The sequence below is a fragment of the Ammodytes marinus genome, assembly GCF_949987685.1.
Source record: "Ammodytes marinus genome assembly, chromosome: 3".
Taxonomy (NCBI): domain Eukaryota; kingdom Metazoa; phylum Chordata; class Actinopteri; order Uranoscopiformes; family Ammodytidae; genus Ammodytes; species Ammodytes marinus.
In genome coordinates this window covers 9,801,368-9,816,757 of record NC_137232.1, presented here as the reverse complement: position 1 = coordinate 9,816,757, position 15,390 = coordinate 9,801,368, and the positions used below count along the sequence as shown (strand labels likewise).

Genomic DNA, 15,390 nt, shown 5'->3' with positions numbered 1-15,390 from the left:
CTTCTGCTCAAACTGTATGATTGTGTTTAAATATAGTGTTGCTCTTACTCAGATATAACGTTGCTCACTCTGCTTCTGTGCACTTTCCAATCGTCTGCTCGCAAATTTCTGCTCTGCTCTTGGATTATTTTGTGACTACCCCGGGTGCGTTCACTTTACTTCTTTAAGCATCCTGTATGAGCAGTTATACTCTTTAACCTGGTTCATCCACCATATACCTTACGAAAGACCTCGCGCTCCGGAGTCAAGAGGGTGACATATGTTTTTCTTCAGCGGTACAGAAGTGGATGAAAAAGGTTTAAGAGGAACCATCCATACAGGACACTCTACGAAGTAAAGCAAAAACACCCACTGTTCTCACAAAAAAATACAACCAGAGCAGACAACTTGAGAACCCAGTGTAAGTGTTAGGAGAAGAGCTGAAGCTGGAAGCAGGTAAACTGTGAGCAACAATATATCTGAATGCGAGCAATGCTTAACGAGAGCAATGCGAGAGTGTGAGGAAAAGAAATCACAAAATCCCAACGTGAAATTAATAAATCATTCTTTCAAATCGAAAGACCACGCTCTTGAATAAAGATAGGACAATAACTCACACCATGGCATAGGTTTGGATTCAGCATTCAGCACAAACATTCAACCATCCTCTTTCAAGGGGGACAGGAAGAAGAAAAGGCAGAGACGTAAATGTCAACAACCACATAGTACCTCGAAAATCTATAAAGCAAGGCAGCAACAACAACACATATTGTGTTTTTGTTAATATTGAGTGTGTCCAGAAAAATAACACTTCATTACGAAACAGCTTTAAGGCGACACACAAGTGGGGATTTTTTTTTTTTTCGTCAAGCATGACGTTAAAGTCATGGCCAGAAAAACAGCAGAGCCAAACAACATCCTGCAGGACTAGACTGTGTGTCGCCGGGCAAGACACAAATTTAACTCCCAATGTGGCATCCGACAAAGGGACGCCTATGAGCTGCTGTCATGAGGCCAGCTTCACTGATACACACAACTGGCTTTTCCATCTTTCGCTTTCAGTCATCATCATCCCTCTCTCTCCATCTTCCTCAGCCCGCTGCCTCCCTCAGGCCCCAGTCTCCCAGGCCGAGGTGTTGCAGCAGTAAATCTCTGTGTTTGAGGCCTCATTGGCCGTGCTGCGAGACAGTAGTGAGGGTGCCAGCGCGCTCTGCAGTCAACCACACAGCTGGCTCTAGAGAAATCTACTAGACTGATAATTCTTTTATTTTTTAAACGCTTGCAGGGTTGCGGCAATTTAATGCATGAGAGTCAACGCTGCGTGGGTCCATCCAAACGTAGTTGATCGATGCCGGTACTAGTGGGCTCAACATGAAGCCAATTAAACTTTGGGCTATCTCCACCCATACCGTGGAGCATTTCTAAACCATAAAAAGTCCCCCCCCCCAGTTTCTTCTTATGCAACACAGTATCTTTTTCAGAGGACCCATAAACTTCTAAGCCTGCAGAGAAAAACATTTTGCGATTTGACTCACAAATGTGGTCACAGCTTTCCTTCAAGGTCAATGATCAATCTTTCTCACACCAGGCTAGACCAGGGCTTTACAAGTGTTTTAATGTCATCGATGCCTAGAGAGTATAGCACAATAAACCAACAACAACAGGCCTTTGCATCAGATTTATGGCCACTAAACAACATGTTTGTGGTCCATTTAAAATGCACAACACACTGTGTAAGTCCATCATTACTGATACCTCCCACATTTACAGCCTACATCATCTGTTGAGAATGTGTACAAAATTGAACCCTTTACGATAAGCTGCAAAAAGTAGTGAATTCCTTGGCTTTAGCAAAGTAATTTTTCCAATTTATGACTGCACATGAATGCATCATCGTGGCAGTCGCATGGTGAAGTGCACTTACATGCACCCTAATGTTAAAAATCCCTAAGAAGTCATATTGCTAGATTTGGTGGAACACTACAATGCCTCCACTTCTGTTCTTCAAACTACACCACCAAATTAAAAAGCAAAGGCACTTTAAGCAGACAATCGGTCTGCATCGCAACAGAAGAACCAACCTTTACCTGTATGTCTGTTAAGAGAATTCACTGTATTTTAATACAAGAGTCAATCCTTTTGACTAGCAGTCAGTGACGACTACAGTTGCTTAGTCCTGTACCCGCATCACAATAGAAGCCATTCTGTTGTTTTGATACAGAGTAGGAGAACAGTAAAGGAGTGTGTGCTGCATTAGATCTGATTTGACTGCAAGGTAGCTGTGTGTTAGACAGTAAGCTTCTTCTAATGAGATTCTATTACATTACAAGTCACACTTAAAAGTATTCTGTAAATCTCTTTCCATGTGCAGGTAATCTGAATTCTGCAGACTTCGCCGAATCACCAATAATAATTACAAATACATTGAATCCCTAAAGCCAAAAATAAAAAGGTATCAAAAATGTGGTTTGAAATGAAAATCATCACTACAGCATCAAATGATGAAGAAGCACCTCTGAATAGTTTCAGTTTTGTGTTGTTGTCTTGCATCTTATCGTAAATATCCTTAAGATTGCGATGAAATCTAACAACACGACGTGTTTTTAACATGTCTTAACTTGCATTAGTCAGCTGTAGACAAATGCACAGTCATTTTAAGTCACTGATGAAGCTGCTGAGTCAGAGCCCCAATCCCCCCACACACACCACTGCAACATGGCGGGTAGTCCAGAGGTGGCTCTAAATGTGACAGAGGTGTTCTCAATCTGCTCAGATCCATCAATCTGTGTGACAGCTTTGTGGTCACTTGGGGATTCGGGGGGCTCTAGTCAAGCACAGGGAAGACCCGATGGTACTGCCATGGTTTTTTAATTCTCTCTATCTCACGCTCACACAATGCATAATGCATTAGTCTGCCTCACCAAAACCCAGTAAGAAAAGTGCAGAGGAGATTTATTTTCCTTTTTGATGGATCGCTCCTCGCTCATCACCATCTTAACAGTCCCCCTCCACCCCCCTCTGTGTTGGGGGGCCCCAGATGCATATCTGCACTGCCACATCACGTTTAAATACGGTACTTAATAATACCTACAAATTGGCAAAAACAAAGTTACTTGAACATCATAGCAATTTTTATTAATATTTTTAATTTTTAGTGTATGAAATGTCTATGCCAGAAAAACTGACATCTGATTATTTCAAAATATGGTCTACTCTACATGGTGTCATGAGTGATATTATATCGATCATCCCAATGTGCAACATGAATGCCTTATTGTCAAATTCAAATCATTATTAAAACATTGTCGATTCAACCTTTGATTATAAAAGGTCAAGTTTGTGAAGCTAGTTCAATCTACTTCCGATTAACAATCACGACAGTCTTACTACTAACTAGCTAGTCAAACAAAATATAAATAAATAACATTTCCGAGACAACAGTGTACTGGTAGGTGAACGATTGGGGTAAACAAAAAAACTGTCTTGGTAAATGATCTTTATTCAAACTAAAAACTCATTACGATGGACTTGAAAGTGCTAGCTGAAAGGCAGCAGGTGAAGCGGGAGCAGTTTGAGCAGGTGCAGGTAACGAGGAGCTCGTTAACAGCAGAGCCTTTGATGAGCTCCTGGGCTCTGATACAGCTGTGGCCTCACAAGCGAACAACATAGAAACATTTCAAATGCAATGTAAAGGTTCAGTGAGGAAAACTAGACCAAGAAATATATAAGTTTTCTTACAGCAAAGATATCATTTGATGTTACTAACATTTTACTCACACTTATCCATTACGTCATTAGACATAGACTCAAAACAAGAGCAGCACCAGGTGTTGTCCCTATTATTTGTTTCACGGCCCATGCAGAGGAGCAAAGGCCTTTTCCCTTCACCGACAAGCCATTACATGCAACTGAGACACTGGCTGCATTCCTTACTTGAACCGGGGTCCAAATAAAATAAAATAAAGCCTCTGGTCTTGTGTGGATGCAGGGTTTTTTTAACTGGCTGTATGACAACAGTTAAAAAGCCTCATAATTGATTATTTGGAAAGGAACCAATGCCATTTAGGCATTTTCAAACACTGTGTTCAGTTTTCACAAAGCATATTAAAACAGGGGGGGTTTATGTGATAATTAAAAGCATGATTAGGCCTAGATGTAACTCAGCAAATCAGCTATTTTGTAGGGTTATTCATCGAGACCAGCCAAGTGCAGGCCAGACATATCTTGTCAAAGACTTAGTAAGAAAGTGAAACTTGAACATAGTTAAATCTAACTCCACATAATGCAGGAAACTTAGTAAAAGACAAAAAGCTAGAAACTCCTTCATTTGGTCAATAACACGGTGTGTTATTTCTCTGTCGTCCCACTGAACGGGTATTGAGTATAGAGTACTGCTGGAGTCCTTCCGAAACCTTTAACTCCTATTCTATTCTTCAACCAAGGAAAATATCTGCCAGCAAAGTGAGCCCATTGAACCTGTTGTCAGGCTCTTGTTGTTTCCTAATGACCTGGAAACAAGAATGTTAAAAAACAAGGCAGAGAAAAGGCAGATTTCTGCATTAGCATCAAGAAAATGACGCTAGATTTGACTTGAGAGTGTGTTGTTATTTTGCAACATGAGCTTCACACAGCAGATCCGGATACCACGCTATTGCTATCTGCTGCATTCCTATCCCTCCCTTGTGCCACTCTTTGATATCCTATTGGTAGGCGTGGAGGAGTTGGGCTCCGTGTCTGGTACTACCAAGGAGCAGAACGGAGCAACAATATGCTTGGGCATTTAGCCTACACTGACTCTCCCCTCGGCACTGAGCTCTCGATTATTCAACTGTGGAGTGAATGGGGTTGAGAAGGGGGGGGGGGGGCATCGTGGCCAGGAGAGAATCGCCGGCACAGCCAGTCTCAAACAATGACATCATCTCTGCAGGACTGGCAGGCAATGAAGGCTCGCTGCATGTGTACCTTAGCCTGTGCTGTGAAGGACCAGCTCATTCTCTGCTTCAGGGAGACAGCACAAGTGTGAACCACTATCCTCAGTCACAACAAGAAAGCAGAAGGCATCCCCATTTGGGCTGTTTTCAGATTAGCCTGATACTGATAGAAAGCAAGGGGTTGATAAACAATACTTAAAGGTGACATATTGATATTGTGCTAATTTTTGGGTTCAGAATTGTAATTGGGGGTTCTACCAGATACTGGTTTCATGTTATAGTGTCCAAAAATGTTTTTATACTTCTCACAGTGCCATTGCTGAATGTCGTCTTTTCAGTCTCTGTCTGAAACACTCCGTTTTAGAGCCTGTCTCTTTAAGCCCTGCTTTCAAAAAAGCCCCGTCTGCTCTGATTGTCCCTGAATATGACTCGGTTTAAATCTGACAGTAGGGAATTGGACCACAGATTTCCAGAAAGATGGAGGTTGAGAAAAGGAGAGAGGGTTGTTTTTTCTTATACTTTGGGGGTCGCTAGACAACGCAGAGCTATATTAATGTTGAACAACCCTGAAAAAGTGCATTTTGCACAACAGGTGACCTTTAAAAAGGATGCAAAGATGCAGATAATTTGGCCAGTCTTTTTGTGTAGATGGAACTGAATGTTTTTCAAGGCTCTAAGGCAAGGATTTATAGTGTGTAGAATGGAGGCACTCAATTGAAAATGATAAATATCATATTCAAGTTCTTTAAGCCTGAGTGAGAAGTGGGCTTAAGTTGTCCCACACTGCCTGAAACGTCCTGACAGCAGCTGCACCAACTCAGACAAAAACTAATGAAGATGTTATCATAGTGAAGCTAAGTGCTGCTTTACGAAACACACACATACACACACACACACACACACACAGGGAATAGAGAGTTAGAGTCGCTGATGCATTTTAAGGAGGCTTAAAGAATCAGTATCGGCATGTTAGCGGTAAAGATGTGAGGAGTGTGTTATTAAGGTGTTTCTGTTGGTTTGAAGACGATTTGAGAGATTGTTGTTGCTGTTAACATTACTTCAACTCGACTTGGGAGGGATTATTTATTTTTATTTTTTTCATGTTTCTTTTATTGTTTGTTTTGAAGTGTCATAAGTTGTTTTTTATCTGTCCTTTTCATTTCAACCTTTGTGTAACAATTAAAAACCTGGCACTTGTCATACAAAAAAAGAGATTTTGATTTAAAAAAAACATTACTTCAACTCTGGTTGATTGAGTGTCATTTAGTTTGATTCTAAACTGGCTCAAATGCAGTGTACATTCACTCATAATCATATGCATTACTCTCACAGTAAAGTGGTAGTCTGTGAGAATCTGTATTTTGTTTTTGTGGAATTCTTTTCAGTCACAGCAGGGAATCTTCTGAATTGCCGTGTTTCCCACTGAGCCGCACAGTTCGGCACGGCACGGTTTGGTACGGAAAGATAACCCTAGATCTGGCTTGCGTTTACTTGGAAGGCTGGGTATATGGCAGAACGGTGCCGGCCGTGCCAGCTACATAATTATAGTGACACCATATTGTAGCGGCGGGACACAGTGTAGCCCGCTGATTAATTCAATGGAGCGGTAAGTACGGTTAAGCAAGGAACGGTAACCCTAGATTTGGCTTGCATTTACACTGCCGACAGCACCCTTGTTATTTGGTAAGTGGTGATAATCCATCCCACCTCACAGGTGTGCCACATCAAGATGCTGATCTGACATCATGATTAGTGCACAGGTGTGCCTTAGACTGTCCACAATAAAAGGCCACCCTGAAATGTGCAGTTTTGTCTCACAGCAAAATGCCACAGATGCCACAAGCATTGAGGGAGCGTGCAATTGGCATGCTGACAGCAGGAATGTCAACCAGATATGTTGCTCGTGCATTGAATGTTCATTTCTCCACCATAAGCCGTCTCCAGCAACTTTGCACAGCCATTGAAGAGGAGTGGACCAACATTCCACAGGCCACAATTGACAATCTGATAAACTCTATGCGAAGAAGATGTGTTGCACTGCATGAGGCAAATGGTGGTCACACCAGATACTGACTGGTTCTGAGTCCCCAGACCCCCAATAAAGCTAAAAAATGCACATTTCAGAGTGGCCTTTTATTGTGGACAGTCTAAGGCACACCTGTGCACTAATCATGATGTCAGATCAGCATCTTGATGTGGCACACCTGTGAGGTGGGATGGATTATCTCAGCAAAGCAGAAGTGCTCACTATCACACATTTAGACAGATTTGTGAACACTGTTTGAGAGAAATGGTACAATTGTGTATCTGGAATGAATTTTAGATTTTTAAGTCCATCTCATGAAAAATGGGAGCAAAAACAAAAGTGTTGCGTTTATATTTTTGTTGAGTGTAGTTAATTACTAAAATAATCAATAGCTGCAGCCCTACGATACATTTACATTGGCAGCTAATGTTGAAACTGGACAGTAATCGTGTTGCAGTCGTGCTGAAATGTAAAATGTAACTTTCACAAATCTGACATTTACCAGTAAGTACTCATTTGGGATCCTAGTGAAACCGTTTTATTGGAATGAAATGTTTCTGGACATGGTGATACCAATAGAAAATCTCCTTTTAACATACCACAAGAACACACAGTAGAAATCTGTGCATACCGTCAGAGCATGGCATCTTGCTGTTTATTTAGACTGTGCAGTATTGTGAGCACATGTATGATGATTGAACAGGGTATAGGTTACAGCGGGTGAGACCAGAAATAGCAGTGACACTGTCTCTGAACAACAACAGCTGGTAAATGAAGAGCACATGAGGATCCAAAGCTGTCTGACTTGTCATTAGATGCTCACACCGACTCTTACATGTCTAAACAGTGCATTGTAAGGAAATACTGCTAATGAAAATGAAAAGCGAATTAATTCATCGCAACCAAGCATGTTATACTTTAGGCCAGCATTTTATGGAAGGTCTTCAATCAACTAGACAACGTTTCTCATTGTCAGCGTTTGATTAAGCCCTACACTCCCATGGCCATTTTGTATGGAACCCCAACTCCAACCTATCTGCCATAATGCAAATAAGGATGATGAGGCTACTTTAAATAAAAATGAGTTGGAATTCAATAACGTATTTAAATACTATGTAATTTATTTTTTTTATTCGTATTTTACACAATTCATAAATGTGACTACGGTATTTACGATCCAATTACTTAATCTCTTTAATATTGAGCACTCTCGGGCTCCTATTTGAGAAAGGATTGATCCACTTTTTTTAATAATAAGGAGATGAGCCATTTTGTACAGAAGATATTTTGACATATCAAAGTTATCAAATCCCTAGTTTAATTAATAAATTAATCATGGTTGAATTCCATTCTCTACTTCAGTATCAGGCCAATTGGTGTTCTTAACGCTGGCTGGCTGTCACACTGTAATGGCTCACTGGGACATTTGAATAGAACACAGAGCCTGAGCGTTAAAGTTATCAGTAACACCTCACCTGAACTCCTCCTGCTATGATAGGTCAACATGTCTGCTGTGACAAAGGGACATCTTTTAAAGGACTAACTCACCAATTTTACAGATTAACATTGAATTACTTTATCACAGGGACCCAGTGAAAGCTGTTGACTTAATATGGTGGGTGTTGAACTTTTTTTTTTGTGCAGAGAACTTGTTCAGACTGATGAAAGAAATGCTGAATGAGAGATTGCAGTGAGTCAGAGGACCTGTAGAACAGAGGCTAGTGCAGGCATGAGGTCAGGACTTCAGATCTCCTGAACATCTTCTGTGGCCCATTCAAAACAGATAATATATTTCAAATTAAGCTTTTAGAAGGAGCGTATTAGACTTTATTAGAAATATTTTAAACAGATCCTATGTTATGAAATGAACAGGGGAGGGGACTAATAATTGTCAGGATATCTTGTCCTATGCTGCTTCCATTTTGACACCTTTTTAGTCTGAAAATACATTTTAAAAGTAATTGGGTGGCTTTTGAGTGGATTGTTTGAGTTGAGAGTCAGGAAAGCATTGAAAAAAGCAGGGTCATCAAGACATCCCCTTCGGCTGCTTTAGTGATGCCTGTTCAACTGTCCAGTAGGTCAGTATAGCACACTACATGTAATACACCCCAACCTGTGTACAGGCACTTTGAAGCTATGACTTGTTGGACACAGGACACACCTGGCAGAGAAAAAGATGGTGGCAGTGATCAAACCAGGGACAAACCTTGCATTAATTCAACTACAGACGAAGAGACTAGTGAGTGAATCACCCAGCTAAACAAAATGAACCAAAACACCTCTCAAAGTGTATCTGCCAGCCACAGTTCATACAGGCTTGTTTCACCAAAGCCCTATTCTGGTGTTATGGAAGAAACCACTATATCATCATATCCACTCCAGGTCACTCGCATTACATATTAGGTCAATGTTTGCAATTGCATGATTAGTATATGCAAACTAAAACCCCACAGTCAGACAGAGCCATTATCTCTAATAACAACAAGCTTCTTTACAGGTCCAGTCAAACCACGACAACAAGCCATCAGGGGACACAAACAAGCTGATGGGGACAAACACTCGACTCGACAAGCTAAGCATTTAATAACAGCCTCTGCCGCTCCTCGCCTCCCTTCACCCGCGAACGAAACCTGATCCTCAAGCTGACTGTCCCTGGAGGCCATTTGTCCCGTTTGCTGTGTTTGGAGTGCGGGTGTCACCGGACAAGAAAGCTGGCGGTCAGCGTGAGACAGCAGGCTTGATGACGAATGATGAGAGGCAAACAGTGCTTCTCATTTCTTCAACCACAGACACACACACACACGCATGCAATGACACACACACACACTGCTTTTCTTATCTGTATTCTCTGAACATTCCTCTTAGATTGTGTCCTCCAGCATAAAGTTGTTTTTCTAATCCGTGTTCTCCTCTTGAGTTTGATTGGGTGGCCCCCAGATTCAGTCTAGCTACTATTTTAATTAAGGTGTATTTTTGTTAGTATTGATTCGTTTCCAATCACATAAATCATTTTCTCATTTGTCAGAAAAATGCTGAGACATTTGTTTCACTATTTTCAAGAGTGCAGTGTTTCATAGTCAACTAGATAGCTTTATCCTACCTGCAGTGCACATTTAAAAGGTTAATAATGGTCATATGACAATGGGGAAGTAAAGTAAACCTTGAGTTAGTACTGTTCGTAAACACAGGCAAAGGTGGAGGAGGAGCCTAACAACTAGGCCTTTATAAAAGAAATTGTGTTATTTTCGCAGATGGTCTTGTTTGCTGTTACAGGTCATTTGTCATCATCAGATGAAACATTTGACTGTTTCATAAACATTTAAAAGTTCCACAAAGGAGATTTAAACAATCAAGGGATTATCAAAGTTGTTAAAAAAAGTTGTTCTTCTGTCAATTAACTGACCAGTTTATGAAACACTCAAACATTTGACGCATAGATCCATTTCACTTTTACATTCCAGCCGATGTGTGTTTGTAGTGTAACCAACTAACAGGTTCCCAGATAGGCAGCCCTGCTCTAACTTTTACTTTTTTCCTCCATTTAGAGGTGGAATGTTTTCCCAGGCAATCATGCTTCTTTGAGGCTGCAGCAGTTTGTTTTGAGCTGCCTCATTACACATATACCATCGTGGCATTGTCTGAGAGTGTGTTCCATAACTTTATACAGCCAGGAGGCTAGGAGAGGCCCATCGGCCCAGTGCAACACAACTGACGACTGGATGACCTGTCTGTGTAATGAATGGCAGTGCCAGAGCAGTACTAATATGACTGCACCACTGCCAATAACCTAAAACCAAATCCTGTTAACCCACACTGGACTGTGACTGCCCTTACTGCCTCATACTGAACGACGGCAAGGAGGTTTAGGTTAACTATGACATCAAGCGGGAATAAATGCCATTATATTCAACCAAGAATGTTTGCGGAAGAGTTTAACATACTCAAATACAGCCAGTAAGGGATTGGGTCTCTGGACAAACAATGGCAACAGCTGTCGGACCGGCAGAAAAAGTGCAAATCAAGAGGGAAATATTTGCTTTTGAATTAAGATGCAATGGTGTTAGTTACCTAGGGCTAATCTAGTCACAATAGTCTCTGTCTGTTCTGTGATGTGTGCAGAGACATCCACACCAAAACACATTTAAAAAGTTGACTATTTTATGAGGCCTTGCATGATTGAAAAGTTTGACACTGCTTACCAAACAGAAATTACATTTTGACACAGCTATAGGCCTACGCTGTTTCAATTAAATAAAGCACTGCTTGAGCCATATGTTGGCTATGCTAAATCAACACTTGTCTGAGAAAAATTGCCTAATTAGACTCATTTTCTTTAAGGTGTGTAAGCCTATTAGCAGCCCTACTGAATTCCCTTTATTTTGAATGAAATTTGGCTGGAAAGCTTGTCAGAGCTGCAAAGTGTCTATGAGGTCCTCGTCTGAAAAACTGCTAGCCTATAACACAAACGTTTCGAATTACCTTCAGCACGACATGTTGTTGTGACAGAGGCTATAGGAAAACATCAGCATCATACGTTAGCACCACTCGTCTTCTCAGCGCTGTCTCCCCTCTTCTGAAAAGAACTAGGCTACCATTTCGAAATCATATTACTTTGTTTTTCTTGTTTATTGGCAGACAAAAACACCTGGTGGGACAAAATCATAAACGTGTTCAGAATGGTAAGGGGTTTCTGTGAAATTCGGCATACATTATATCTACGTAGTAGGCTTAACTCATTCATTGTTCCTTGATCTTTGAGTCTGCATCTACCTTGGACGCTGCCACAGACAGGTTGAGTCGACAGCAGGTTTGTGAGTGGACATTCATTTCAATGTGAGCTGTAACGTTAGCTACATCAACACCCACTGACTGACTGACTGACTAACTGACTGACTGACTGACCCTAAAACGTTGTCTGTGTTCCTTTCTCCGAGCATGTTCCTTTGAGGATAAAACATGGGGTTACAAAGGTCACTTTGCGCCCTCGTCTCCTCTTGCAACAGTGGACTACTGCTTCAGAATAAGGTGCACGAAATGATGGGACTAAGAAAACAACAGTGTGGCTTGTGTAATCTCTCCAAGACATCCAGCTGTAAGCAGTCTGAGGTGATGCACAGTTTTTACATTGAAGAGAGTGAAGTCTATGTGGAATGCATTGCTACATTACCTGGCCATACACCTTCGGCATGGTCGATTCACCAGCGCTCCGGCGATTTCGATGCTTCAGCGGGTAGGCGCCGGAGTCCGACCCGCCTTTCACTGCACTGCGAGCGGCCAGAGGCAGCGCCGGAGCCGCGGCACCTCCTCCATCTCCGCCCGCTAAATCCTCATTCGCTTCTATCGTGAAAAATCCTCTGTTCTGCGGCAGCATGTAACGCTGTTCCGGGTGAAGACGAAGAGTGGACGAATTTGCTCCAGTGACCCAGAGAACTAATAAATAAAACGACCATCGAGGAGAGGACTGCATCTTGCCTGCTCGTGATAGCGCCATGTTTGTGTATGTTTGGATTAGGTAAGACTGAAGAAGAGCTCCTTCTACTGGCGGCGATGCCCTCAAATGCTGCGTTCACAAGCCATGGGAATGTCGTGAATGACCGCACTTCCCACATGAAAATATGCTTCTGTTGGCACTCAATAGACTATTGGCACTAGGCATACGCCACCGATGCTCCACACACTATATCTGTTGTTATTCAGAGAAACACTGCTTACAGCCAATAATTTGATAAAACAAGACATCAAAAAGAATTCTAGATACAAATTACAAATTAATTACATTATTATTAGGCTATTATTTTAATTGATCTGACACATCTTAGTCAGGATAGGTTAGCCTAAGCTACTCCAAGTAAATGTAGGCTAAATACATATCTTACACAATGTTAGTCCTATCATCATCTATTTGAAGACAAAAAATAATTTAGTTATAGCAAAGAATCTTTCCATATGTTTATAGTCTCCGTATTAAAAACATTATGTCAATATGATCATAGGTAGTGTTACAGGCCCTTATATCAAAACATTATTATTTTCATTACATCATTCTTACAACTTAGCATTTGCCGTGCATGCATGCACATTTAATTATCTTATTGCTAGTATTAAAAGGCTATTATTGATTTGCAACATTGCCTTCAGTATAAGCCTATACTCAGATATGTTAAAGTGATATGCTATCTAACAGGATTGGCAAAACTCTGACAGTTGATACATTGGTATCAATCATTATATCACCAAATCCTGTGCCTTCGTCAAGTAAAGTTGACACTTTCTCTGATGGGCTTAAACATTAGAGAAAGTGTCATTCAAGTATTTTAAGCAACATGCTTATAAGCAGCCACATTCTGCATTTTACTGAGAGTGTTCTGGCTAAATTGGGTTCAGGTGGTAATCCAGATATGGCAGTCAGTGGGTAACAAGAGGAATGTTACACTTAACATTACACACATGATATTTATTAATTATTTAATGTATTTAAAGGGAGAAAATGAACTAAGCCACAACACACTTTAAAACTGTAAATTAAGAATGGATTAAGTCAGTCTCCACCTTCACTAGAATTCGTATTTGTCATTGACAGATCCCTTTTACTGACTGATTAAGAGAAAGTTGAATAATCTCACGATCTCTTGCTGAGTCATTGTTACCCTCTAACATGACGGCAAACCTGTGAGTGTGATAATGCACACACGTCAACAGTGTGACACCTGCTAATGTGAGCAGTTGGCCAGCTGGGATATCTAACAGCTGAAAACACAACTTACTCAACCATCTGCTTATGCTCTTCAACCATACTGTACTTTAAAAGACAACAGCATTGCTCCCCCTTTATAGATGAATAAACTTTGAAGTATTCACACATCAAGCAAAATCATGGTATATTCTATGCATTAAATAATAAATGCTAACCAAGTTCTTAAAAAAGGATCCCTTCCCTTCCCAGCTAATAAGTTTTAAATGTAATGGAAGTGATTGGGGACAAATTCAGTCACAGTCTCTGGTCTGTGAGAAAAACACATTCCATAGTTTATATTAATCTAATCTGGTGGTTCAGCAGGTTGGTAAGACAAATAAACCATCTTTATTCTAAGAAAGACTTACTGTAAGTGTCTTGCAAAGTTGGCTCAGTACAACATGTCCTCTCTTTATCACATCATCGCTATCATTCCACCACAGCTGAATTCAAAACAAGACGACAAATAATACACTGGCTTCTGCCCCATATTAGCTGACGATAAAGTTTTGATTTTGATAACATTTTTACACAGGAAGACTCCTTACACTGAAAGTGCATTAGGGGAGTGCCTTGGTAGCCGAGTATCAGTGTATGCCATTTGATTGCAACGTCACTGGTTCGTTTCCAGCTGGCTTAATAATGTTGAACTATTCCTATAAATATTGTAAAGCTTTCCTTTAACTGTTATTGTGGGTATGAGATTACAGTTAATTAATCTAAAAAACAGTATGCCAGTTGGCCTAGGCTCCTGTATTACGACATTATGCATTTAGCCTTCTGCTGTATATGACGTTTTTATTGTTTATTGTGGCAAATACATGCAACACATTCTAATACACTCAACAAAAATATAAACGCAACACTTTTGTTTTTGCTCCCATTTTTCATGAGATGGACTTAAAGATCTAAAATTCATTCCAGATACACAATTGTACCATTTCTCTCAAACATTGTTCACAAATCTGTCTAAATGTGTGATAGTGAGCACTTCTGCTTTGCTGAGATAATCCATCCCACCTCACAGGTGTGCCACATCAAGATGCTGATCTGACATCATGATTAGTGCACAGGTGTGCCTTAGACTGTCCACAATAAAAGGCCACCCTGAAATGTGCAGTTTTGTCTCACAGCAAAATGCCACAGATGCCACAAGCATTGAGGGAGCGTGCAATTGGCATGCTGACAGCAGGAATGTCAACCAGATCTGTTGCTCGTGCATTGAATGTTCATTTCTCCACCATAAGCCGTCTCCAGCAACTTCGCACAGCCATTGAAGAGGAGTGGACCAACATTCCACAGGCCACAATTGACAATCTGATAAACTCTATGCGAAGAAGATGTGTTGCACTGCATGAGGCAAATGGTGGTCACACCAGATACTGACTGGTTCTGAGTCCCCAGACCCCCAATAAAGAAAAAAATGCACATTTCAGAGTGGCCTTTTATTGTGGACAGTCTAAGGCACACCTGTGCACTAATCATGATGTCAGATCAGCATCTTGATGTGGCACACCTGTGAGGTGGGATGGATTATCTCAGCAAAGCAGAAGTGCTCAATATCACACATTTAGACAGATTTGTGAACAATGTTTGAGAGAAATGGTACAATTGTGTATCTGGAATGAATTTTAGATCTTTAAGTCCATCTCATGAAAAATGGGAGCAAAAACAAAAGTGTTGCGTTTATATTTTTGTTGAGTGTATTAGAAGGTGTTGCA

At 40.8% G+C, this 15,390-nt stretch overlaps 1 protein-coding gene across 1 annotated transcript in view; it reads right to left on the bottom strand.

Annotated features, from left to right (window-relative positions):
• Positions 1 to 12,427, bottom strand: part of sorl1 (sortilin-related receptor, L(DLR class) A repeats containing) — a gene marked incomplete at its 5' end in the record, with an annotated part of 87,893 nt that extends 75,466 nt beyond the window's left edge. Inside the window, one exon of the mRNA XM_080053973.1 lies at positions 12,104 to 12,427. Coding sequence (XP_079910099.1) covers positions 12,104 to 12,427 — 324 coding nt within the window. The remainder of the gene's footprint in view (positions 1 to 12,103) is intronic.
• Between the last annotated feature and the right edge of the window lie 2,963 nt (positions 12,428 to 15,390).